The sequence below is a fragment of the Bombyx mandarina genome, chromosome 13, assembly GCF_030267445.1.
Source record: "Bombyx mandarina strain Sakado chromosome 13, ASM3026744v2".
Taxonomy (NCBI): Eukaryota; Metazoa; Arthropoda; class Insecta; order Lepidoptera; family Bombycidae; genus Bombyx; species Bombyx mandarina.
In genome coordinates this window covers 97,957-125,021 of record NC_143220.1, presented here as the reverse complement: position 1 = coordinate 125,021, position 27,065 = coordinate 97,957, and the positions used below count along the sequence as shown (strand labels likewise).

The 27,065-nt window shown below is 40.8% G+C and overlaps 1 protein-coding gene across 8 annotated transcripts in view; it reads left to right on the top strand.

The window, feature by feature from the left end:
- Positions 1-27,065, top strand: part of rdgA (retinal degeneration A) — a 164,464-nt gene that overhangs the window by 77,234 nt on the left and 60,165 nt on the right. Inside the window, exon 1 of one of the 8 annotated variants that reach the window (XM_089732658.1) lies at positions 10,683-11,884. The exons of the other annotated variants lie outside the window; for them this stretch is intronic. Within the exon in view, the coding sequence (XP_089588784.1) occupies positions 11,658-11,884 (227 nt within the window). The 5' untranslated portion in view covers positions 10,683-11,657. Of the gene's footprint in view, positions 1-10,682; positions 11,885-27,065 lie in introns of those variants that run through there. 8 annotated transcript variants of the gene reach the window in all.

Sequence of the window (27,065 nt, the reverse complement as noted above, 5' to 3'; positions counted from 1 at the left end):
TAGCAATTTAGTTAAATTTATTTATTATTCCAATATATAACTTGATTTGGAATTTGACCATTTTGATCATCTAGACCATTTAGACACTTTAGTTTATCAATAATAATGAAATACAAATCATATTTAATAAAAACTATTGATTATTGGATTTGGATCGGTTAGAGTGGTATCTGCCTGTTATAAAGCTATCGGTGTTAAACAGGAATGATGTAGGTTCTTGTGTAAGTACTTTGGTATCCGTATTTATATTGGAGAAATTCTTTATTGTAAAATATAAAAATACTTGAGAGTTGTAACGTATTCGGTCACGCGCATATTTGTAGAATATAAATAACTTTATAATTTGGCAGATGTCCTGCCGACACACGCGAAAATGTCGCGTGGTATCGGGAAGCAGCCGCGCCTGTCTTTCGATAACATAGTTATTTTTAAAATCTTACTGAATGATCTACATTTTCTAGTTAGGTCTCTTCGGGGTCCAAAGAGATATGTATTATACTATAAAGTTTTGTATGTTTTACTTTCATACCTACTCACCCAAAGACGACATAACTAAATTGGATAAATTTTACAAAATTAGTTTTTTTTTTTTATTGCTTAGGTAGGTAGACGAGCTCACAGCCCATCTGGTGTTAAGTGGTTACTGGAGCCCATAGACATCTACAACGTAAATTCGCCACCCACCTCGAGATACAAGTTCTAAGGTATCCATATAGTTACAACGGCTACCCCACCCTTCGAACCGAAACGCATTACTGCTTCACGGCGGAAATAGGCGGGGGGTGGTACCTACCTGTACGGACTCCCAAGAGGTCCTACCACCAGTGATAAAAATATGTAGTAGATATAAATTGAAATAAGTAATTTTAAAATACGAGCCGAACGAACAAAGAAAGCAACTAGTAGTTTCTGAACATTCACAAATAACTGCTCTTTATTCCTTTTTCTTGGAAAATTCAAACTGTTTCATAATTTTTTTATTACAGATTGAATGCGGGTATAATCATGGGCCATTTTTAATCACAGCATGTATGCGTCAAACTGCCTATGGCTCATGAGAACGATTCAATTCTATTCTATGATATTAGACGCACAATTCAAACGAAGTCGCAAAATTTGCGCAAAAGAATAGGCAGGATCGTTGGCCGGTTCCGTGACACTAGGGCCACCGCGTGGGCCGGCCTAACGGTTTTCCGTACCATGACCACCGACGTCCTTGAGGTGAGTTACGAGTCTGGTTGTAGTGTTGAACGCGGTAATGCCCCACTTTGCCCGGGTTCTGTTTAGAACGGGGATCGGGCGTTGGGGCAATAGTGCAGGAGAGTCCTTCAATGAGTGGGACCGTTTACAAACTTAAGCCATCGTGTCTCACAAATCAAGCGCGCTCCATGGGCGCGGGAATCCCGTAATAGATTAGTACCAGGAAAGGCTGGACTATACTTATTCGTGAAGACCGACAATAGGCACTTCTCATTTTTATTGCACTAAGTAATTCGTTTGGACGAGTTCTATTCCCATGCTTTGACGAGGTCTATTTCCATCTGGTGACCCAGCTACCACTAACTAAATTTGTAAATTTATCAATTTTTATTACACGCTGTGAAAGCCGTTTGTAAACAAATTTTTGGTACGTATTTTCTAACATATTTTTTTATAAATTTGTGCAATTTATATTCTTATATATATCAGTGCGCACCAGGTGTACCCATACCTTTAGGTCATGGACGCTTCATTTATTGATTACTGAACATAACTCACCTCACTTTATTACAAAGGCAGGCGAATATCTAACGTACAGTGGTAGTAATTACTGAACCGTCCTGAATAGATATTGTTTATTTTACGTAGTGTTCTCTATTTTTTATTTATTCGATCTAGGACACTGTAATATATGCACATAATTAAATGTATATAGGGCCTCTTGATCAAATAAGTGTCTTGATTGAATTCAAAGCTAGTACTTAAGTTTCTTGTTTTTTTTTTCAAAGATCGTAGCCATTACCTTTGTAAAATGACTGCTGATTAGTTAAGGCATAATTATGTGCCAACAAATAAAATGGCCTTGTGAAAAGATCTCAAAAGTTTCCTAAAAATCTCTTAATTATATTAAAAAAACACATTTTCATTTATACAGTAGGCACAATTAGTTATTTCAACGTCAAAACCTCCCCGATCCCTCGGGACCGATGACGGCGTTGACACACGAAATTAAGCCGCTCTCTCAATTGACAAAGGGCAAAAATGTTGAGAAATTTCGAGATGAGTTTGTTGTCAAGTCAAATAAAGTATGTGTAAACTTGAACCGAATGGGAAATGTCGACTTGTAAATTTTGGAATGTGTTTACGTACAATGTCTATTAACTTGTTTATGTAGAAAATACATACGAATGAATATTGTTAATATAATTAATTTACGCTGCCACTGAAATACGTGAAGTCCACAAACATGTTACAAATAACAAGCTTCGCTTCGCGTACAAACCTTTCAGATATTCTGAAATATCATAGTAGGTAAATTGGTGGAAGGCATGACATGTACTGATGGTGACAACTACATCTATATATTAATACGTGAAGCAAAAACTTTGTACCCCTTTTTACGAAAATTGCGCGGACGGAGGAGTATGAAATTTAGCCACACTTATAGAGAACATAGAGAAGGAGTACAGAATGCTATTTTTTTTTATTATGCTTTAAAATACAATAAATCAATAAAAAAAACATTACACACACTACCATGTATTTGACACACACATATATTATTATAGTCTTTGTTTATTGTCAAACTTTTGTTATTGCTTAAAGTCTGTGGTCAAATTGAGAATAGGTTAATATTGTTTATCTTTAATATTATTTGTCTATAGTGTAGTCTTGGTGAAATCTGTGATTATAGAAGTATAATAGTCTTTGACAATAGAACCTTATTAATGTTCAAACTTATATTTCAATTAATTTTAGTCGAATTTCGACTACTGCGGGACCGCTAGTATTTCTAAATATTTCACTAAATGGACTACTTTGGACTATTGTAGGTTATTTGCAAGATTATATCAAAATCTTGAAGATCAGGTGATAGTATCTATTAGACATTTTTGTTAATAACTAGTCAGGTCATAAGTATTGTCACACAGTAAAAACTTTTCTTTTAGAATGCTGGCCACAAAAAAGTTTATTGAATTCGAATTTCAAATTGTTCATGAAAATAAAAATATATACTTTTAGAATTTTACTCATTTTTAAAATTTGGAGTGGACGCTTAAAGAAGACCGTGTTGCAGTTATTGCGTTGCATCGTTGCGGTTACGCGCTAATTCAAATTTTTAACATACTGAAAAATTTGAATATAACCAAAAGATTCGTTTATCGTACCATCAAACGATACAATGAAGACTCTAGTGTAGATGACAGGTCAAGAAGTGGTCGCCCTCGGTCTGTTAGGACTCCAGCAGTGATAAAAGCTGTGAAGGCGCGAGTTCAAAGAAATCCCAAACGTAAGCAGAAACTGTTGGCCCTTCAGATGGGGTTAAGCAGAACCACGGTGAAAAGGGTGTTAAATGAAGACTTAGGGCTTTGGGCATATCGAAGAAAAACAGGACATCGTTTGAATGCTCGATTAATGGACCTGAGACTGAAGAGATGCCGCGCTTTGTTGAAGCGGTACGCGGGAAAAAAATATCGGGAAATTCTTTTTTCGGATGAAAAAATTTTTACCGTAGAAGAGAGCTACAACAAACAAAATGATAAGGTGTACGCACACAGTAGTGAAGAAGCGAGCAACCGTATTCCGCGTGTCCAACGAGGTCATTTTCCATCCTCGCTCATGGTATGGTTGGGAGTTTCTTATTGGGGCTTAACAGAGGTACATTTTTGTGAGAAAGGTGTGAAAACGAATGTAGTTGTGTATCAAAATACAGTCCTGACGAACCTTGTGGAACCTGTTTCTCATACCATGTTCAATAACAGGCACTGGGTATTCCAACAAGATTCGGCGCCAGCTCATAGAGCGAAGAGCACACAAGACTGGCTGGCGGCGCGTGAAATCGACTTCATCCGGCACGAAGACTGGCCCTCCTCCAGTCCAGATTTGAATCCGTTAGATTGTGGCGGGTAGCCATCATACAACGCAAGATAATTGACAGATGCCTGAATCTCGCTTACGACATTTTCAAGATAAAGCGCATATGAGTCGTCTATTATCAAAGGTGGCAATCTGTGCATTTGGACAAAAAAAAATTATTGATATGTCAATACAGATTGATTTGAATATAATCGTCTCCTTCAAAGAATACGGTTCAAAACCTGCATTAAATAAAGGTTAATAGTTAACCTGTTATTTATCTAAGATGTCGTTCAGAAGAGTTTTGTGACTGCCAATGGAATACAAAGTCAATAATTCGTTTTTCTGATTTACCAATAATTGTCCAAAAGTCACATTGCCGGCTTTGATAATAGTCGACTCATATATACAAGTTCCGAACAACAACATTCGGACCGTCGGTCTACCGAGCAATATCATCCGCTCGGTGGAAGATCTTTCCTTTCGTCGTAAACTCCCCAAACTGGTGACCTCCGACGTGATGTGAACACGCAACCTTCAGATTCATCATCAGCGCATCATGAACTTCGGCTACCACAATCCCCGCATTCTCGCAGATAAAAGCACGTCATTGACAGTCGTCTCACAGCAAGCCAGCATCGCAGCCTCAACAGGACCATCGCAGCGGACTCACCGCGCTTCCTGGTCCTACGGCACGCAACTTCACTGCCTCATCACGCTGCTACAGTTCATCGCAGCCCACGACCGGATCATCAACGCTTGGGGTCACACATCTCCGGCGTGGCAGCTCTGCATCACATGGACTACGCACGACACACACGCAACATTCAAGCTCAGTCTCGACTCACCGCAGACTTCGAGCAGCACTGGCGACAATCACGCAGCATTCAGCTCAGTTTCGACTCACTGCAAACTTCGAGCAGCACTGGCGACACGCACGCAGCATTCAAGCTCAGCCTCGACTCACCGCAGGCTTCGAGCAGCACTGGCCCTTGCAAGCTAATCTCAGCACGGACAACGCTAACTAAAAATGACACGACCTCCGGTCTCGGAGGGGAGTGATGTGGCGGGTAGCCATCATACAACGCAAGATAATTGACAGATGCCTGAATCTCGCTTACGACATTTTCAAGATAAAGCGCATATATACAAGTTCCGAACAACAACATTTAGGACCGTCGGTCTACCGAGCAAATAACATCCGCTCGGTGGAAGATCTTCCCTTTGTCGTATATCTTCCCAAAAGATTACAATATATGGCAACACTTGGAGGAAAAGGCGTGCTTAAAGCCTCATCCCAATTTGGAGTCACTCAAGACATCCTTGATTAAGGCAGCCGCCGATATTGATATGGACCTCGTTCGTGCTGCGATAGACGACTGGCCGCGCAGATTGAAGGCCTGTATTTAAAATCACGGAGGTCATTTTGAATAAACTTTAGTGTCATAAGAATCTATGTTTTGTTAAGTTCATTTTGGTATATGAATGGTTACATAATGAATAAACTTGTTTCAATTATTTTACATTAAACATGTGACAGAATTTATGACCTGACTAGGTAAATAAGATACAGGATGTAAATAAAATTTTACAATATGAACGAATTCATTTATTTAGTTAATCAAACGTTTCCGTAAATTGTTATTCGAGGAAAACGAATGTGTAATTTAAACGTATAAGTCGCTTACGTATGGCATAACGTGCCCGATTAACACAGTGAATTCAATGTTTCAACTTTATCTCATCTGTATTGGTCATGGAGTGAGTTATGTTTCATTATTATTCTATATCTTCTTTTATATTTATATTATTTTATTATTTATAAATTTATATTATATTATTTTTATATTTCAATATTTATAATATTATATTTTTATCTTTTATATCTAGACCTTAGAACTTATATCTCAAGGTGGGTGGCGCATTTACGTTGTGGATGTCTATGGGCTCCAGTAACCACTTAACACCAGGTGGGCTGTGAGCTCGTCCACCCATCTAAGCAATAAAATAAATAAATAAAAAAAATCTTTTTATTTCTGCCGTGAAGCAGTAATGTGTTTCGGTCTGAAGGGTATGGAAGACGTTGTAACTATTGTGAGATCTTAGAACTTATATCTCAAGGTGGGTGGCGCATTTACGTTGTAGATGTCTATGGGCTCCAGTACCACTTGACACCAGGTGGGCTGTGAGCTCGTCCACCCATCTAAGCAATACAAAAAAAATAAAAAATTACTCATGTAAGTTACACGAATCACGAAACGTGTTTTCATCGGAAATCTTTATTTATGTTGCTCTGTTTTGGTGTTTGTTGCTTGTGTTGATGGTGTTGATGGTGTTCGAAGGCACGCCGGGATTGTTAAGTGGGTCTGACTCCTGAGAAACAACTTTTTCCCGCTTAGCTAAAGCGGACGGGCTCAGCCAGTAGGTTCACAAGTAAAGCTACAGTCCAATCCGTGACGTGACAATCTGACTATTCAACCTCCCGTCACAAGAAAAATTCGACTCCACAATTTAGCTGGATTAGTTTTGCAAGTGTTTTTAAATAGACTACAAGCAGTGACTTACGAACCGAGTGACACACATACTGCATGTGTAACATTACAGCTGTTTATTTCCCCAACAATACATAAATAAGTGTACATATGAAACTGCCAGACAAACTGGAAATATCCATGTCTAACATGAACCTGCTATCTCTCACGCGAGAAGTACCATGATATTATTTCAGGAGTGCGTTTCTCGGTAATTTTTGATATTACGTACATTCATCCTTTCACATCAAATTGGCATTTCATTCCTATTTCCATAGAGAATTACAGTCAAAAAAACATGACAAATATTTTTTCACTTTTGTTGATAATTAGTTCTTATTATTCCTTGACCCATTCTATCTGAGCCTAAGCTAAGAAAACCTTTATCTTTTTACGCAAGTTTCGAATAGATTGAAGCTGTGACGAATTCTTACTGTACATTCGAAATGAATTACGTACTTACATACGTACATAATGAATTAATTATAATTAGTGAGACGCACAAGCCTGCCGCCGTCGAGCGGGGGCCAGGGAGGCGGATGTCGTCCAAGCCCTGGCCCTCTAAGTGTCTCGGGTCTCCTTCACATGTCGGCCTGGGGACCGGCGAAGGGGGCCCAAGAAGACGACGTGCAAGCTGCTCTGCACGCGTTTTACGCAAGAGCATCCGGGTGATGGAAGGCTGGCTATCCTCGACCCACGCTGGTTCTGACCCAGCGGGGTATTTCGTAGGATAACCCATTCAAACCGGTGCCATCTAGGCGGGCTTCGGACAGCCTGCCGACCGAGAGGGCTGGTGGTCGTGGCGCCGACGATCGCTGGCCCGGCGTCCCGAGGGGGAGGGTGATGGGAGAGATGTGGTCCGCACTAAACGCTTCACTCTCCTCCCCTTGCCTTTTCATGAGTTCTGTCTCATGCGAGGCTCGGACGTGGGTTGTTGAGCAACAGGAGGTTTTAGTCGGTTCGACTCCGACATGCCCCGCCCTCCATACCCAGTGGAGGGTGGGAGTCCGGCGATTTCCTCCTGACCAAAAAAAAAAAAAGCTAAGAAAACCTTTATCTTTTTACGCAAGTTTCGAATAGATTGAAGCTGTGACGAATTCTTACTGTACATTCGAAATGAATTACGTACTTACATACGTACATAATTAATTAATTACAATTAGTTCAATAAGTTTGTATTAGCAGATTTTACTACTACGCTTACGTCCATCGAGACATTATTCTACCATCTGAGGTACTTCGCAGAACAGTTTCACTTAAATGTATCGTAAATTACAAGAAAAGCATTTCCGTTTCTCTATTTCAAATACCGTTGTTATTCTACCACCTTTAATTAAAATCCATTAGACGATCGTTAAAAGCTCTTTTAATGTTATAAACACAAATAAGTATAAATAGTTCTCAAATACAAATTAAAAAATGACCAGAAAATAAAAACTTTCAGAATAAGGCAAAAGAAGCCTGGTGGTAGGACCACTTGTGAGTCCGCGCGGATAGGTACCACCGCCCTGCCTATTTCTGCCGTGAAGCAGTAATGCGTTTTGGTTTGAAGGGTGGGGCAGCCGTTGTAACAACTATACTGAGACTTTAGAATTTGTATCTCAAGGTGGGTGGCGCGTCTACGTTGTAGATGTCTATGGGTTCCAGTAACCACTTAACACCAGGTGGGCTGTAAGCTCGTCCACACATCTAGGCAATAAAAAATAAAAAAAGCACTAGAACGCAGAAGTATTAAAAGACAAATAGAGATTTCAAAAAGTGAATACCGATCTTTAATTAAAATTGCGCCCCGGATACCAGGTCGTCAACTAGTCTACCCATCTTAGCAATAAATGTAAAACTTTACAGTTAAAACAGTTTTACAGTTTTTAGTAAAAAGTGTTAATAAAAATGGAATGCTTTTAATTTAACGAGTATCCGTCGTAAGAACCCGAAAAATTATCAGTAAAAAGTTTTTAAATATTAATTATAGCATTTCGGCAGCGTAGAACATTTTATTTTGATTAGCTTTTCATTATTTGAGAACTCATTTTGAATTTCGCGAATCGTAGACACAATTAAAACTACCTTTAGTCAAACCACAACGACCATGACCATGAAAACTACAGTAAAACAGAATTTGAAAGGTCGGAAATAATGAAATTACAATTATAAACGCGAGATCGAACCGCACAAGAAGTTTAAATTAGTCAGTTTCAGTCAAAACTATCAAGACAGGTGTTAAACGACTATACTAGGTAGTTTCCGACCACTATCCTCGTCGAACCCGTCGCTTGCGACGAAGGGCTCGACGAGCGAATTAACCCATAGACACAGCCCACTGAGTTTCTCGCCAGATCTTCTCAGTGGGTCGCGTTTCCGATCCGGTGGTAGATTCTGGGAAGCACTGCTCTTGCTAGGGTCAGTGTTAGCATCACTCCGGTTTGAGCCCTGTGAGCTCACCTACTAATTAAGGTTACGCTGAAATAGCCTCTCAAGGCTATCAGCTTAAGTAGGGAAAAAAAGTAGTTTTTTGGAATTCATCATTAATATTCATATTATGGTCGCTACAAGCATCGCGATAGATACGTTCGGGTAAATATGAATTCCAGTTGCGTTCTTGTTCGTAAGCTTGGCGCGGTCTTCAAAGTTTTATAGCCACACCTCGCAACTACTGTTGTTAGCTCAGACTCTACGAGGTGTATTGGAATCGACGTGTGCTGGAAATTCTTAATACAATATCGCTAAGCTTGCATGTTTTGCATTGCATGAAGCTTTAAAACATTAGATTCTCATAAATTAATATAATATATTGACTTTTAGCTTTCCAACCTAAAATTTAAAAAACACACACAAAGAAACAGTTCGAATGATTACTCAGGTAGGTACGTATTCAATTTCTCAACTAAATTCATTTTTAAAATATTTGATACTTTTAAAAATGTTCACCGTAAAGTACACGTCATTAGTAGTCAATGCATTAAAATAAAGTAACATTTTTTTGGCAGCTGTTGAATATTAGGGTTCCGTAATCAAATGGCAAATAAACCGAACCGATACAAATCAGTTTCCTTGTGCTCTCTGTACGCCAGTGTGCCTCTATAGTCATTTACTACAACACCTAATTAAATAAAAGAATTTGGAAGTCGTAAGTCACTATCTGATATAATATCTAAGACCTAAATAAATAAAGAGACTTCGGATTTCTGAGCCATCTTCCATTGAGAGTACTTTGAGTAATTGTTTGAGATGATATTCATCATCGTCATCATCCATTTAACTATTACACTACACGCCACGAGTCGAAATATACTGCCACAATATAAAGACCACTGCGCTCACCCACAGAGCATTTTCAGAGACTTTCTTTGTCACGAACCACTCAACTCTGGATGAATGAACTCCCTTCCACAATTTTTCTTCAGCGTATGTACGTCGTCAAAAAGGCACGAAAATAGTACGAAGTGGTAGGTAGTGGCTCAGCTATGTTCCTAACATTATGGCATGATCAACGGTGGGCACTCACCATCGGTTATTTTTGTCTGCCCCAAAGGTATTAAAAAAAATGTTATGTTAACTACGGAACCTATTATGTGTCTTCCGTAACACAAGTTTTATTTTAAAATATCGTTAAAGTGCAGTAGTAGATAAATAACGTACAAATTAAATTATCAATATTGCCTGGGTAAGTAATTAATTTGAAATGAGCCCTTTAAATAAGAGAAAAATATAGTAGTAAAATTATAGACACAAAAGAGATATAAAATATTGGTCAATACAGGGAATGCGAGTCAATAGACATGTAAAAAACATCCAGGTGATACGAAATTATCCTAATTCTGAGATAAGTTGGCTTCGGTCATGGTTTTACTTCATGCTCCGGTGGTTAGCGGTCAAGGGCTTTATTCAAAACGCATGAATATGCGGAGCGTCTAACGAACGTTTAAATTAAAAAAATATGTAAAAACCAACGTGTTATGATTGTTGTGCTTGAATGACTGGTTTGATCTTGTGTTTGATATATTTATTATGTGAGCACGTGTGTGGGTCAAACCCGCCAAGGTTACACACAAGTGCGGGGTCTCAGACTCAGCAGGCGTGTCGAAGCATTTCTATTTCGGCATCGCTGTCGCGGTGACGATGACGCCGCCGAGACGTTACGGCATGCGGCGCTCGCGCACACATTTGTAGTCTTTAGTTGACGCGTATGTTCCCAGTATCGAACACGTCCAGGCTAACGACCCAGTGCACATTTCCACTCTATAAATTTCTATCGCGGGTGTATGCTTTGAAAATGCTTGTGCTTGTAGCGGCAAAACTATTCAAGTTACGCGACTGTGAAGTGATTCTAATTCTTGTCCACTAATTTTGACTCACAGCAAAACTGTCACTTTACGAGCATTTTAAAGTAGCACTTTTAACGTCCCCTTTCAGAAAGTTATGACGTAATTTATCGAAACACTGTGCTGTTGATGTTTCCAAAAAATAAATAATAATATATTTTTGATTTTATTTGAAATCATTTTGTTAACTTCAATCAATGCCTTGTAGTAAATTAATTGAAATGTTGTAAAAGAAGTGATTCGTATTAACTATTTTATACCTAAATATTTTTTACGTAAGATCGATACGTTTTTTACCACAAGCTTAAATGAGGAAGACCTTGTTGATAATAGAGATTTATAAACGAGTTTGAATGATGTTAAAGTGATAGCGCAGATGATATCATCGGACAATACCCGCATACACGATCGCCGCTAATGTATGCGGGACAGATATCAGTGTTTGATCAGTGATAATGATGCCAAGAGAACTATGCGCGCGCCTTTTCACGTTCCACTTTAATTATTTTGCGTAACTTGGACCACGTGTTTCTTTCTAACCTTCACCAAACTGTGAAAACAGAAAAGTAATTTATTTAATTTCCATAATAATAATATGTCAAAAAACTTGTTTTCATAATAGTGAATAAAGCACGTGGTTGGTGTATACCGGGAGTGCGTCTGAGTGCCGGCGCGTCGATATGTTGTTGTATGGCAGCGGTGCGAGAGGGCCTGTAAAACGGAGACGCTCAGGTCCTTGCGGAACTCCATGCTGTCCTGGAGCAGAGGTGCCATGGCGGGAACTTCGAAGCCCGCCCCAGCACCCCGTCCGGTACCAATATTGGTGCGACAGTTTGATTTATGCTCCAGTGCTGAAGAAGGATTTAGTGACGGTGAAACCGAAGGCACGCTGCTCGCGGGCGCCGCCGCCTTGGCTCGAAGACGACACGCCATAAAATTTAAGAGGAAATCTAAAATAGCCTTTAGGGTTTTGAGGTTTGTACACTATCGTATTTACCAATGTGCTAGAACTTACGAACTTACACGAAATATGTGCACTTATTGCTCCTGTACTCATACGTACTTGAAAGGCCGGTGCAAATATGAGAGTACGGATTCGTTAGTAAGGGCATATTTAAAAAAAATCCGATTCCAACGTGTGTTGTCGTGAATCACGATTGATTTTTACGCTGAAAGAACGACACCTTAAACAAAAATTAACCCCATAAACCTATTTATTTGACTGATGCTCTATATCTAACTATCGGCTTGTAGGAGACGAATTTTATCTGCCACAAAACAAATTGCGTTTTATTAGATAATATTTACTTCAATACGCATGAGACTTGCTTCTCATATACTTTGGTTGGCAACGGCATGACCGTTAAGATATGTGTATAAGCTTCAGTAGTTAGGGGAAGGGTGATGGGAGAGATGTGCTCTGCACTAAACGCTTCACTTTCCCCCCTTTGCCTTTTCTTGAGTTTTGTCTCATGCGAGGCTCGGACGTGGGCTGTTGAGTAACAGGAGATTTTAGTCGGTTCGACTCCAACGTACTCCGCCCGCCATCCCTAGTAGAGGGTGGGGGTCCGGCGATTTCCTCCTGACCAAAAAAAAAAGCTTCAGTAGTCGATTAGCACTTTGTAATCAGAATGATGGTTTGTCAACAAACATTCATAGTGGCTCCAGGTTTATTAAACTGATATAATACTCCAAATAAATAATCCAAAACTAACGTGACATTAAACAACAACAATAATGATTGTTAACTCTCCTATTGCACAAGGCGTTGATTTTGATTACGACACGATTAAATACAAAGCTCGCATTCTGAAATGTCATTGGATAGAATTAATGAAAGAATGCTGCGAAGAACATTTCAGCGCAGATCAGATACGCAATTGTTTCATTGTCTGATTTTCCAAGTATTCTCAATTATTTTTCGTTTTAAAAGTCAACATTTTTTTTTTATTATTGCTTACATGGGTGGACGAGCTCACAGCCCACCTGGTGTTAAGTGGTTACTGGAGCCCATGAACATCTACAACGTAAATGCGCCACCCACCTTGAGATATAAGTTCTAAGATCTCAGTATAGTTACAACGGCTGCCCCGCCCTTCAAACCGAAACGCATTACTGCTTCACAGCAGAAATAGGCAGGGCGGTGGTACCTACCCGCGCGGACTCACAAGAGGTCCTACCACCAGTAAAACATACACATTTCGTTCGGTTTTTAGTTGAAGCCATTTTCATTTACTACAAACTAGCTTCGTACGAAATGTGTTTTGTTTGTGAAAATAAAATCAATACAAGTACCATGAAAAAGAAAGCCCTTGAATTAAGAATTTGGTGAATATCTTAAAAATATTCTAGACAATTTCAATAGATTCTATAGTAGTGGCGAAGCTCGGTCTAACAATACATTTACATGGAATATTACTACTGTTAGCGATGCGTTAAATATAAATTTGGAGCTGTGATTAGTATATTTGGTGTATGTTTGTTTGTATGGTGAATTCGTTTTGTTAAAAGAAGTTAGTAAATTTTTAGCTTAGTTTTAAATTAACAAGATTTGTAAGAGGGAGTGCGCGGGGTTCAACGAGAGGTGAGGGGGCCTCGGACCGATGACCTGAGGCGAACGAAGTCAGTGCTGTGAGTGCTGTGACCAAAGCAACGAACGCCGCGCGCTTCCTAACCACTAAAGTTTTTGTCATCCGACGCCACTATAGATAATAAATATTTTTCTCACTAAAACCTCTGTTAGTGCATTCCACGAACCTGCGAACCAACATAAATTACAATTGGTCCTACGACCCGGATCGCGAATGTTCTTCACGCCACCGCAAAAGAAAAAAATGGTAAATACCCGCAGTACCGCCAACAAACAAAGAAAAAACGACGATGAGCATGACGCAAAAAGTTCTTGTGCCGCGAGTGCAGTGAAATCGGAACGAACCGAAAAACAAAATCCGCCTTCACTAGCATCACGTCAGTCAGTCAGGTCCAAGAAAATGTCATCATCAAAATCAATACAAATCCAGAAAAAGAAACTGGAACTAGAAGCAGCTCAGGCGAAGGCGCGTATTCAAATGGAACTCATTGATCAAAAGTTAGCGGCGGATCTAGCAGAACTCGAAGAAGAATACAGTCCACCATCAGAAATATCGGAGAAAAACAACGGCGGTGATATAGAAAAATGGTTAGAGCGTAGTCAACAGGAACTGCAGCAGGCTACTAAGCTCAACAGTGATAAACACAAGTCACACTCAAGCCCGGCCGACAACGACGCAGTTCAACAGCTCACGAGCGCATTCAAAGAATTTATGACGTCCTCCGCCATCCAGCAAAATACTAAGCTGCTTAGTCGTCTCAGCACTCCAAAAGAACTCCCTATCTTCAGCGGAGACCCAAAAGAGTGGCTACATTTCGAGCAGGCCTACCGGGAATCGACTGAAGTCTGCAACTTCAGCGATAAAGAAAACCATTGGCGGTTACGAAAGTGTTTACGAGGTACCGCACAAGAAGCCGTCGCCGGCCTACTTATCAGTGGTGCTTCTCCTGCAGAAATAATTTCCACTTTAAAACTACAGTTCGGAAACGCTGACGTCATCCTATCTCGCATCGTGGTAGACGTAAAGAAGATGAACCCACTGCCTACGGACTACCACAAAGAAATAGTACCCTTTTCAGGCAAAGTGAAAAATTACGTGGCCGCTGTACGAGCCCTTGGTCGCCAAGAGTACCTGCAAGGCATGGAAGTGGCTAACATTATCTTATTCAAGTTACCCACGACCCTGCTCACCAAGTGGACAGATTATAGTTATCCGCTTATCACAGCTGAATTGCCGAAACCTAGACTAGAGGTGCTGTCAGATTTCCTCACCGAAGAAGCTGTAAAAGTATCAACTTGTAGTGCTACTTTATTGCAATCTAGGACGGACAATTTCAAACGTAAACTTTATGATAAAGTGAACAATATACAAACAATTTTAGTGCAAGACGGACAAGTGTACAAAAATGTGGTTATTGTCGTACCGGTAGCCATAAATTAACTGAGTGTAAAAAATTTAAAAAATCACTAAGAAAGGACAGATGGTTCCATGTGAAGCGTTACGGCATTTGTTATAAGTGTTTATTAGCGCATCATCGCAGGGAAACGTGCTCCGCTCCAAGCTGTGACGTAAGCAATTGTGGACAATCGCATCACCGCTTACTGCATTATGTGCCGAGTCGAACCGACACTCAATCTGTATCAGCAGCACAATCTGAAACGCCACCTGAAACTGAAGTTCAGTCTGAAATAGTAACAAATATTAATATCAGCTGTTCCGTAATGTTAAAAATTGTGCCTAGAAACATTCACGGACCGAACGGAATTGTTAGCACGACCGCCTTGCTCGACGATGGCTCGACTGTGTCGTTGATTAGCGCTCCGCTGGCATTACAAGTGGGACTGCGCGGCCGCCACGAACGTCTTTGTGTGCGCGGCGCGTGGAACGACACTGAACTAGTGTGCGATGCGCAGCTAGCAAAGGTGACACTGTGTAGTAAGTGTAGTACCGATAACAAGATGTTTACAATCGATGCGCGGATTGTCGGAGAGTTAAACCTACCACAAAGTTTGCCTACAGTAAATGTTAAAAAATATATGCACCTAAATGACATCAGCCATAACTTAGCCATAACCACAACACAACTGCATCCGCAAGTTTAATTGGACAAGATAATTGTCACCTCCTGTTACCTCTGGAAATGAGAGTGGGTAAGCCCAATGAACCCTGTGCCACCCGGACTCCTCTGGGTTGGTGCCTCCATGGAAGAGTACCTAATGCTTACCTACCTAATTCTGCTGCACGTCACACTTCATTGTTTGTCTCCAGTGACGTCATAGAATCTGAATGTACTTTGCGAGAGATCCACGAGGAGGTGCGAAGGTCGTTCTCAATCGAGTCCATGGGCGTGTCTGGCAAACCAAGACAGAACTCGGAAGATTTACGCGCTGTTGAAATTTTAGAACGAACCTCCACTCTCGTCAATGGTCAATGGCATGTTGGCTTACCTTGGCGGGATGAGACTTGTACGATGCCGGACTCGTACCTAACAGCTCTCCGTAGACTAAAAGGAGTCGAACAAAAATTAAAAAATAACAAAGAATATGCTAAAAGATACGAAGAACGAATACGACATTTATTTGAAAATGATTTCGCAAAAAGACTGATCAGCTCAAATGTTACACCACTGAAAACTTGGTATTTACCTCACTTTGGTGTCGATAACCCGAACAAAAAGAAACTGCGCTTAGTGTTTGACGCCGCGGCCAAAACAAACGGTTTGTCCCTGAATGATTACTTATTGAAAGGGCCCGACCTACTAATGTCATTATTCGGCATCATGTTGCGATTTAGAGAAAATCGAATAGCTGTTTCTGGAGATATTAAAGATATGTTTCTCAAAGTAAAAATTCGACCAGAAGACCAGGATGCCTTCCGTTTTTTATATAGAGAAGAACCGGAGGGAAATATAAACACTTACGTTATGACGTCATTAATTTTTGGTGCTAATTGTTCGCCATTTATAGCTCAGTTTGTAAAAAATAAAAACGCTCAGCGGTATGAGTCATCAATGCCCGCTGCTGCTTCCGCCATATATAGAAGTCACTATATGGACGATTATATAGATAGTCTACCTAACGAGGAGGCCGCAATACAATTAATTCACAACATTATGTTTATTCACAAGCAAGGCGGGTTCCAGATGCGGAATTGGACGAGTAATAGTAAAAAAATACTCGCGAGTTTACCTAAAGATTTATTGGGCGAAGCAGCTGTTAAATTTAATACAGGTCAACTGTATGAAGGCGAACGTACGCTCGGATTGATTTGGCATCCAAATGATGATACTCTCAGATTCGACGTGTCTTTCAAGCGGATACCCGAAACTATTATAAACGGAAATCAAAAGCCTACCAAGAGGGAAATGTTACGCGTGATTATGTCCATTTTTGACGTTTATGGCATTCTAGCGCCGTTCACCATAAATGGAAAAATTATGCTACAAGAAATTTGGAAATCTAAAATAACCTGGGATGATTACATAACCGAAACGGTATTCCAAAAATGGTCGAAATGGATTTATCTTCTGGAATCATTAAAAGACGTGAGTTTCCCGAGGTACTATCCGGCTGCTACCATACGAGTGAATGAGACGAATAATGAAACCCTTCCGCTGTCATCCTCACACAACGCGATTTCTAGGACTACGGCTACGAATAATGCTACGAGCGTAGCACACGCCGAATCCGTTACGAATAGTGCATCGCACAGTTTTAATTGTGGAGACGATTACAGTGGAGTTTTAACTCGAACTGGCTATAGAAACTTACAGATGCATATATTTTGTGATGCGTCTAACAAAGCATACTGCGCCGTCGCGTACTGAAGATGGATTGACGACGAGTTTAACATACGCGTAGCATTCATTGCGAGCAAATCTCGAGTTGCAGGAAACAAACCTATTACCATTCCACGTTTGGAACTTCAAGCCGCTGTCTTAGCGGCAAGACTAGCGGACTCAGTCACTAGAGAACCTATTATAAAGCCTGAGCAACGAATATTTTGGAGCGACTCGACGACTGTGCTGCAATGGATAAGAAATGACGCTCGCGACTATAAAGTTTATAAACAAATGCAAAAAACTTACCTTTGAGTTCGACGATACTATGGAGAAAGCTGAAATATTGTTACTGAAAAAATCACAAGCTGAATCGTTTAAAAAAGAGTTAACTGAAATAAAAAACAGTGGATGTGTATCAAAAACAAGTAATATACTTACCTTGTCCCCTTACTTAGACGAGTATGGAGTTATACGAGTCGGTGGCCGCATCGGTGCTGCTACTGGCATTCTACCTGAATCAAAAACCCTATTATACTAGACGGAAGAAGCTACATTGCTAGATTGATCGTGAAATATTATCATTATTACTACGCACACGGAAATCAAGAAACAATAGTAAATGAAGTCAAACAAAGATACTGGATCACAAGACTGAGACCTACCGTTAAACATATAACATCTAAATGCTCATTTTGTAGAATAAAAAAATCTAAACCAGCAGTACAAAGAATGGGTGACTTACCTGGCGCGCGAATGGCCCATCAGCAACGACCTTTTACTTATTGCGGCGTGGATTTATTTGGTCCCATGGAAGTCACGGTAGGAAGACGCCGCGAAAAAAGATACGGCGTCCTGTTTACGTGCTTGACGGTACGAGCTATTCATCTGGAACTAGTAAATAATCTTACCGCGGACTCATTTATTATGGCATTACGAAGGATGGCCGCAAGACGTGGATGGCCACAGTATATGTACTCCGATAATGGAACAAACTTGCGAGGAGCGAATACGGAACTGAAGAAGTCTATAAAAGATCTAGACGAAGATGTGTTGAAAGATAAGGCTTCCAATCACGGAATCAAATGGACCTTCATACCGCCCGCGAGTCCCCACTGGGGTGGGGCATGGGAATTTTAACTAGATCGGTCACGCGCATCGCTCGATTACGAGTTGAGAGTGAGTGCTGCTGAGGCAGCACTGGGGTGGGGCGTGTTAGCGATGCGTTAAATATAAATTTGGAGCTGTGATTAGTATATTTGGTGTATGTTTGTTTGTATGGTGAATTCGTTTTGTTAAAAGAAGTTAGTAAATTTTTAGCTTAGTTTTAAATTAACAAGATTTGTAAGAGGGAGTGCGCGGGGTTCAACGAGAGGTGAGGGGGCCTCGGACCGATGACCTGAGGCGAACGAAGTCAGTGCTGTGAGTGCTGTGACCAAAGCAACGAACGCCGCGCGCTTCCTAACCACTAAAGTTTTTGTCATCCGACGCCACTATAGATAATAAATATTTTTCTCACTAAAACCTCTGTTAGTGCATTCCACGAACCTGCGAACCAACATAAATTACAACTACTAAACATAATACCTACCTTAACAACCATACATAAAACATAAATAGCTTTGTTAAGTCACGGCAACCGATAAGGCGAGCAGGGGCCCCGAGGATTTGGTCCGAGAGTTATTGTTGGATAATTGAGGTCAATCAATGAATTGGCACGTAATTCGTGAGCATTTAGCAATTACTTCGTACTGTAGAAAATTGGCCTTTCAGTTCCTAAATAATGTAAACGATTCTTTTACGATAATATCACTTACGTAAGCGTTTACTTAGATATTTCTTCATAACTAAGTAAAACTCAGATATTTTTCCATATCTAAGTAAACGCTTAGTTTAGCACTATTTTCTCTTTTGCCAGTAAGCTAATGTTCTTTTTTTAAATTAAGTAGCTTATCCTTACTGTTACGAGTATATGGTTTTTTTTTTTCGAAGCAGTAAGTTTGTTAGCATATTAGTTAAATATGCATCTATGAAAATGTTTGCAGTATGGTGAAAAGATAAATATTATTATGGTACGAATGACTATAGTAATAATAATAATCATAAAGTATTAGATTTTAAAGAAACACTATAAGTTTTTAGTTAATTATAATTTGTTGTTGTTGTTGTTGTTGTTGTAGTCCTAGGATACCCCGCTGATACATAGAACCTTCACAAGCTGTCTCCACTTGACCCTGTCTTGCGCTTGCTCCTTGACATAATTATAATTAGAGATCGTTTATCTCACTTCGTTATGAGCCTTATTATAAGATAACAAACAGCCTATTTAATTACAGAAATTATTTAATAAAATTTTTTTTCCTGCTTTAAATACGGCTAGCAAGACGTTAGTTGGAGCGTTACGTTCTAAAGTCGATAGAATACAAAATGTGAAACGCATTTCGCACCTTAAGGTATTCACTGAGATCAAAGTCACAATGTTAACGTAACGTAGGCTTAATAAATAATCCCAGTCAGGTTTGCTATTATAGATATTAATAGAGGAGATCATGTTCGAATAAATCCATTCGTACGTATACCTAATACTTTCATATAACTCACATACTTACGTAAGAACGTTTGTTATAGTTCGCAAACATACTGCATATCTACACTAATATCACGTCCGTGAACAAAAGACCGGTATCCGGTAAGCCGGTAAGGAGTCGGTTAACATTCCAGGCACGTTTGTCGCGACTCGCGAGTCAAACCCATTCATGCAACAGGTATAGCCGCTCAACTACTACAATTTGACGACTGCTGTGCAGGCGCGACGGCGTCTTTGTCGCCTTGTCTCCCAAATGGCGCCACGTATGCCTGTGCGAAAATCCCCTACGATCATAAAATATTTTCAAGAACTATTAATATTTTAGTGTTTAAGAATTTTCTTGGTTTAATGCAAACTATGATTATTTAGACTACATACTTAAGTACATCCCAAAACTTTTATATTCTGCCTAAGCCCTCAAACTTTTATGATTTATGACCCTTTCACTTAATATCGTTTCCTTTTTGGGTAGATTCGTAGGTCCTTCTACGGTCCTTAGAATAACCTTGAAAGCTTATGTATGCTGTTTACAATGATACGACTATGGATTTTATTTAAATAAATATATATCTAACACCTATTTATGACTTTCGCCATGAAGGAGTGATATTATGTCAGTAGCTTAGATCTCGTCTTCTTGTGTGTCCTCCGCCTGTCGCGAAACTGACAAACGAGATGCTCTATTTATCTAAATATCTAACGAATTTAGGGGGCTAGGATTTGGACTGGCTGCTAAGTAAGTATTGGGGTATACCAATACAAAGCAAGAACCCTGGATGTCAGCAAAGCTTTGGGCAGCCATCGAGAAGAGGCAACTTTTGAACACTCAGATTTTAGGCTCCCCTTCAGATGCTGTGTTGCGTCAAGAATACTCATCCATGCAATTAGTAATCAGAAAGTTGGCTAGGAGAGATCAGCGAAATGCAATCAATGAGCTAGCAGACCGAGCAAAATTGGCAGCCAAGAGGCACTACATGAAAGAACTTTACGATGTCACCAAGCGGATAATAAACAAAAAACATCATCCACCGAAAAAACCACTGAAAGACTGCTCGGGTCAGCTATTATGTACCACGGAACAGCAGCTCGTGCGCTGGACGGAACACTTTACTAAGTTGCTGTCCAAATGTCAGTCCCAACCCACAGACGAAATATCAGTACCCGACCTGCCTTTGGATATTCCTATTGCACCGCCCACCTTTAACGAAATAGTAAAGGCTATTAAGAAGCTGAAATCAGGTAAAGCCCCCGGCATCGACAATATCAATGCCGAAATGCTGAAGGCTGACGCACCGAGATCTACAAGCTTGCTATTTCCACTCATCGTAAGGATTTGGGAGACTGAGCAAATACCGTCTCAATGGAAGCAGGGACTACTCGTGAAAGTTCCGAAGAGGGGCGATTTGTCTTCTTGTGACAACTGGAGAGGCATTACACTTCTTCCTTGCGCAGCAAAGGTCTTGGCTAGATTACTTCTAAGCCGGATGTCCAAAAAGATCACTGGAACTCTTCGGGAGGAGCAAGCAGGTTTCCTACCGGGCCGATCATGCACAGACCATACAAGCACTCTCCGCATCCTCATAGAACAAAGTGTCGAATGGCAGACTGAAATGATTCTTACGTTTGTGGACTTTGAGAAAGCCTTTGACACTGTACAGTGGAGTAAAATGTGTCGTGCATGACCAAGTTCTGGGAGCCCCTATTGAGATGACAGCGGGTGTTAAGCAGGGCTGTTTCCTGTCTCCGTTACTATTCATTATGTTACTGGATGACATAATGCGGGAAGTGGTGACTACACCGCGGGGCATTGAATGGAGCGAAAATATCTTGAAAGACCTTGACTATGCAGACGACATAGTGTTGATGACGCCGACTTTGGATCAGATGCAAGCAAAACTTGAGGACCTCCGTATGTCTGCCGAGAAAAGAGGCTTGCGTATCAACATCAACAAAACCGTCGACATGCAAGTAATGTCAAAAAACACTACTCCCCTAAAGCTCCAAGACTGTGTGTTGAAGTCAGCACAGAAGTTTACATATCTGAGGAGTTCCATATCAAATCAGGGTGGTTCGGACGAAGATATAGAGATATGAATTCTGGGAGTCAAGTGTCATGACCCTTCGAAACAAGCTGACCCTGTTCGACTCCATTGTCAAAAGTGTCCTCCTGTTCGGGTGTGAGGCCTGGAGAATGACCAAGACACTCACGAACCGACTGCAGGTATTTGTAAATAAGTGCTTGAGGTCGATACTCCGCATATTCTGGCCAGTCACTATCTGTAATAAATACCTTTGGATTAAATGCGACCAAAATCCCATCGCACAAGACATTGCTCATCGGAAATGGCGTTGGATAGGACACACTCTACGGCGCAGCGGAGTCAACGCAGCATCAATCGCGTTTGAGTGGCAACCACTTGGCAGGAGAAGACCTAGTCGCCCTGTACACCCTTGGTGACGCACCACAACTTGGTGCCAATGTGACCTAGAGTGATGTCAAGGAGCAAGCGCAAGATAGGGTAAAGTGGAGACAACTTGTGAGGGCCCTATGTACCAGCGGGGTACCCTAGGACTACAACAATAACAGGATTTGGACAAGATTCCTATCGGGGGCTATCTGTGTATCCCAGCTCTTATTCCTATCTTGATTCTTTAGATTCAATGGTCCGAAAGGGAATAAATAGCACTTGGAGAGTGCGATCGTGAGAGGCCGATTATTTCTCCACTTGCAGAAGTGGAGCTTCTCTGGCCGCGACGCTCGGTTCCTAATCGTGCGACGACGACACAGTTTCACCCCTCTCATGGATCATCTAGTGCAGATACTCCCCGAAGCGACCATGCTCGGTTAACCCCTGCACCAGGAAACGAGGTAGGGGTAGCGATTAAAGCCCCTGAAAACCAAGCAAGTTCGGAGGCCGGTCGAGGGATAAATTAGGCATCTGGGCCATGCTTCCAGTAGGGACCACTAAGGTTGGGCCTTTCGGGCTCATGTGACACTACGAAGGGGACTCACTACGCCCTGGTCACTCATCACTCAAAGGAAAGTGTGCAGTAATCTCGAATTAGTTGTGATGGTCTGCTGCGGCCGCTGCAGCAGCTTCACCCCTCTCTCTATAAGGGACTAGCCCCACACGGGAGCTCCGTTCAGGGCTATTGCAACAAGAGTACCCGAAACTCTTAAATATCACAACCTGAATGCTGTCCGTATTTAAATGAATGTTTAAATCTCCATCACGAAACTAAGTCATTAAAACTTTCGAGCACATTACCAAATTATTCAGTAACTTGCGAAGATACCCTTACCTAGTACTTACCTATCTACCTACTACTAATACAGAGTAGACATCTTGGGTGGTTCGAGTTATTTATTGTCACGGCTTGTTATTGGGAATGGAAAATTCGTTTGGGATTCGGTTACACTAGTACGTGCTACAAGACAATTTATTATCGGTATTAATAAATTAAATACATTCAATTTTGACTATTTAAAATTGAAAGACATTCTTTATTCGTCCCATAAAATCCAACTGTAACAAGTTGTGTGAATTGTCGTAACAAAATGTAATATTAAAATACTACTATTTTTTATCAGTTTTATCAAATATAAATTTGTACAGAGATTCATTTTGATAGTAGCCGCCGGCATAAGTTGGTTATGGAGCTGATAAAAGCATTAAATATTTCATTAGAGAAGTGGTACCAAAGTAAGCTTCAATCAAAGCTATCCCCTCCGATAGGTCCTCTAGAACGTCCCCTATCGAGATTGAAAATTTAATTGTAGCGCCCAATCAAGTGAGCTCGTTGTACGATATGAAATTGTTGGGCCCACTCGAAAATCGATTGACTCACAACGATGTCCTCCAGCCATAAAAGTATGACATATTAATATTGCATCATATGTGCTCGGGCCAGATTATGTTATCATATTACGGACATGATAGTGCCCTTAGCATTAGTCGCAATAAATGTGTTTAAAGGAGAAAAGCCGTTTTATAGGTTGTAATCTCGGCACCACTTGAACTAGCTTATGTAGTCGTTTAGTCTGATTTGACGGTGTGTGACAGTTTTATGATCCATAACTTTTTATTAACTTAATAGCCAGAGAAGGAAACGCATTGGTTTACGTGAGGTAGCTTAGGCTATTGAATTGTCTTGAACGTTAAATATTTATTTTTATGAATGCTAACAGATATTAAAGAGTTTATATGGCTCCTCCTCCTCGAGTCGTGTTCCTCATGTCTGAGGGTCGTGACCACCATCACCCATGAGCTTCAATCTTAAGATGTTTTTCCACTTTCCCCTGCTCACGGCGTCATGCAGCGCGCTGTACACTGTACTGTCCAAAGCGGTGCGGATCTGATCGGACCAATATATACCTAGTCAGGTCATAAATTCTGTCACATGTTTAATGTAAAATAATTGAAACAAGTTTATTCATTATGTAACCATTCATATACCAAAATGAACTTAACAAAACATAGATTCTTATGACACTAAAGTTTATTCAAAATGACCTCCGTGATTTTGAATACAGGCCTTCAATCTGCGCGGCCAGTCGTCTATCGCAGCACGAACGAGGTCCATGTCAATATCGGCGGCTGCCTTAATCAAGGATGTCTTGAGTGACTCCAAATTGGGATGAGGCTTTGAGCACGTCTTTTCCTCCAAGTGTTGCCATATCATGTAATCTAACGGATTCAAATCTGGACTGGAGGAGGGCCAATCTTCGTGCCGGATGAAGTCGATTTCACGCGCCACCAGCCAGTCTTGTGTGCTCTTCGCTCTATGAGCTGGCGCCGAATCTTGTTGGAATACCCAGTGCCTGTTATTGAACATGGTATGAGAAACAGGTTCCACAAGGTTCATCAGGACTGTATTTTGATACACAACTGCTTTCGTTTTTACACCTTTGTCACAAAAATGTACCTCTGTTAAGCCCCAATAAGAAACTCCCAAGCATACCATGAGCGAGGATGGAAAATGACCTCGTTGGACACGCGGAATACGGTTGCTCGCTTCTTCAATACTGTGTGCGTACACCTTATCATTTTGTTTGTTGTAGCTCTCTTCTACGGTAAAAAATTTTTCATCCGAAAACAGAATTTCCCGATATTTTTTTCCCGCGTACCGCTTCAACAAAGCGCGGCATCTCTTCAGTCTCAGGTCCATTAGACGAGCATTCAAACGATGTCCTGTTTTTCTTCGATATGCCCGAAGCCCTAAGTCTTCATTTAACACCCTTTTCACCGTGGTTCTGCTTAACCCCATCTGAAGGGCCAACAGTTTCTGCTTACGTTTGGGATTTCTTTGAATTGGCGCCTTCACAGCTTTTATCACTGCTGGAGTCCTAACAGACCGAGGGCGACCACTTCTTAACCTGTCATGTACACTAAAGTCTTCATTGTATCGTTTGATGGTACGATAAACGAATCTTTTGGTTATATTCAAAATTTTCAGTATTTTAAAAATTTGAAATGGCGCGTAACCGCAACGATGCAACGCAATAACTGCAACACGGCCTTCTTTAAGCGTCCACTCCATATTTAAAAATGAGTAAAATTCTAAAAGTATACATTTTTATTTTCATGAACAATTCGAAATTCGAATTCAATAAACTTTTTTGTGGCCAGCATTCTAAAAGAAAAGTTTTTACTGTGTGACAATACTTATGACCTGACTAGGTATATGGCTAGCGCCTGGCAAATGTATAATATATTTTATTCTAAATTAAATACGGAAGGTATTGGTAAGGTAATCCGTGACCTGGCCCCCTAAGAGCTAGGGGTCCCACCCGTTGTGTGCGGGGAGGGGCCCAGACGTGGGGTGGCGTGCTTTGCACGCTCACCCGCAACAGGAAGCCGGGTGATGGTAGACCGCGTTCCCCCGACCGCTCTGTGGGAAGGTGTAACGCGGCGCCATCAAAGCGGGCTCTCGGCCCGCTGAACGAGGGAACCGGTGGTCGTGTCGCTGGCGGCCACCGGTCCGGCGTCCGTGGGACGGTGGGATGGGTGTAATGTGCTCTGCGTCAACCCTGTCCCGCCGTTTCAATAGCCCCGACTGGGCTCCGGCCCGGTCCGAGGTAGGGCGCCGGTTGTGAGCGGCAGGAGTTTTTAGTGAGGTTCAACTCCCACATACCCCACCTGCCGCGCGGGTGGGGATCCGGCGATTTTCTCCTGTGGAAAAAAAAAAAAAAGGTAATAAGGTTTCACGTAAAATATATTAATCCGGTAATATTATCTTAGTTTTAAAAGTATTAACTAATCACATCGCTTAGTTTTCTAATACAATTCTTTAAGTAATAACGTATAAGAACGTGAACTGCGGATATACTTGGTTCTTTTGAAGACTTTAATTTTTCTTGTAGTGAAAGACACAAGCGGGTGTTAAAGTTTTAAAATGTTTTTTTCGTTTTCTTGAAAAGTTTTCATCTTTTTCCGTATCCATGACTTTGGAGCAAAAATAGGATTTGATAGCGGCTTACGAATGCATTTATACTATATAGTTATATTTGTAAATTCGTTTGGTTTATTCTCTTCGTTCTAAATTAAAAAAGCATACTTCTATTAAGCTGTATTATATACACAAATACATAATACTACTACATGGCCTTTCACACTGGTGGTAGGACCTCTTGTGAGCCCGCCCGGGTAGGTACCACCACCCTGCCTGTTTCTGCCGCGAAGCAGTAATGCGTTTCGATTTGGAGGGCGGGACAGCCGTTGTACCTATACCGAGACCTTAGAACTAATATCTTAAGGTGGGTGGCGCATTTGCGTTGTAGATGTCTATGGGCTCCAGTAACCACTTCACACCAGGTGGGCTGTGAGCTCGTCTCTATCTATTTACGAAAATAGATACGATATCTAAGCAATAAATAAATAAAAACTGGCGTACTTTACCCACAAAATAGGTATTTGTCGATTGCCATACGAATCTGAATGTTTATTAACTGTGTGCGTTCTGTTTTTTTATTGCCAATTAGCGAAGCCCGGCTCCGCTCCACTGTGACTGTCGCTGAATGTATATAAAACACACTGACAACTGTGTACTTGTCGAAACTATTCGCTCCAGTAAGTTGTCGGTACTAGCAGCTATTAAAAAAAAAGCATTTCCTGGAATAGCAGCAACCACTATAGTTTTCAGTTAACAAGATAAGCTAGTCTTTGGAAAATATATTCAACATAATCAAGGGATGGTAAC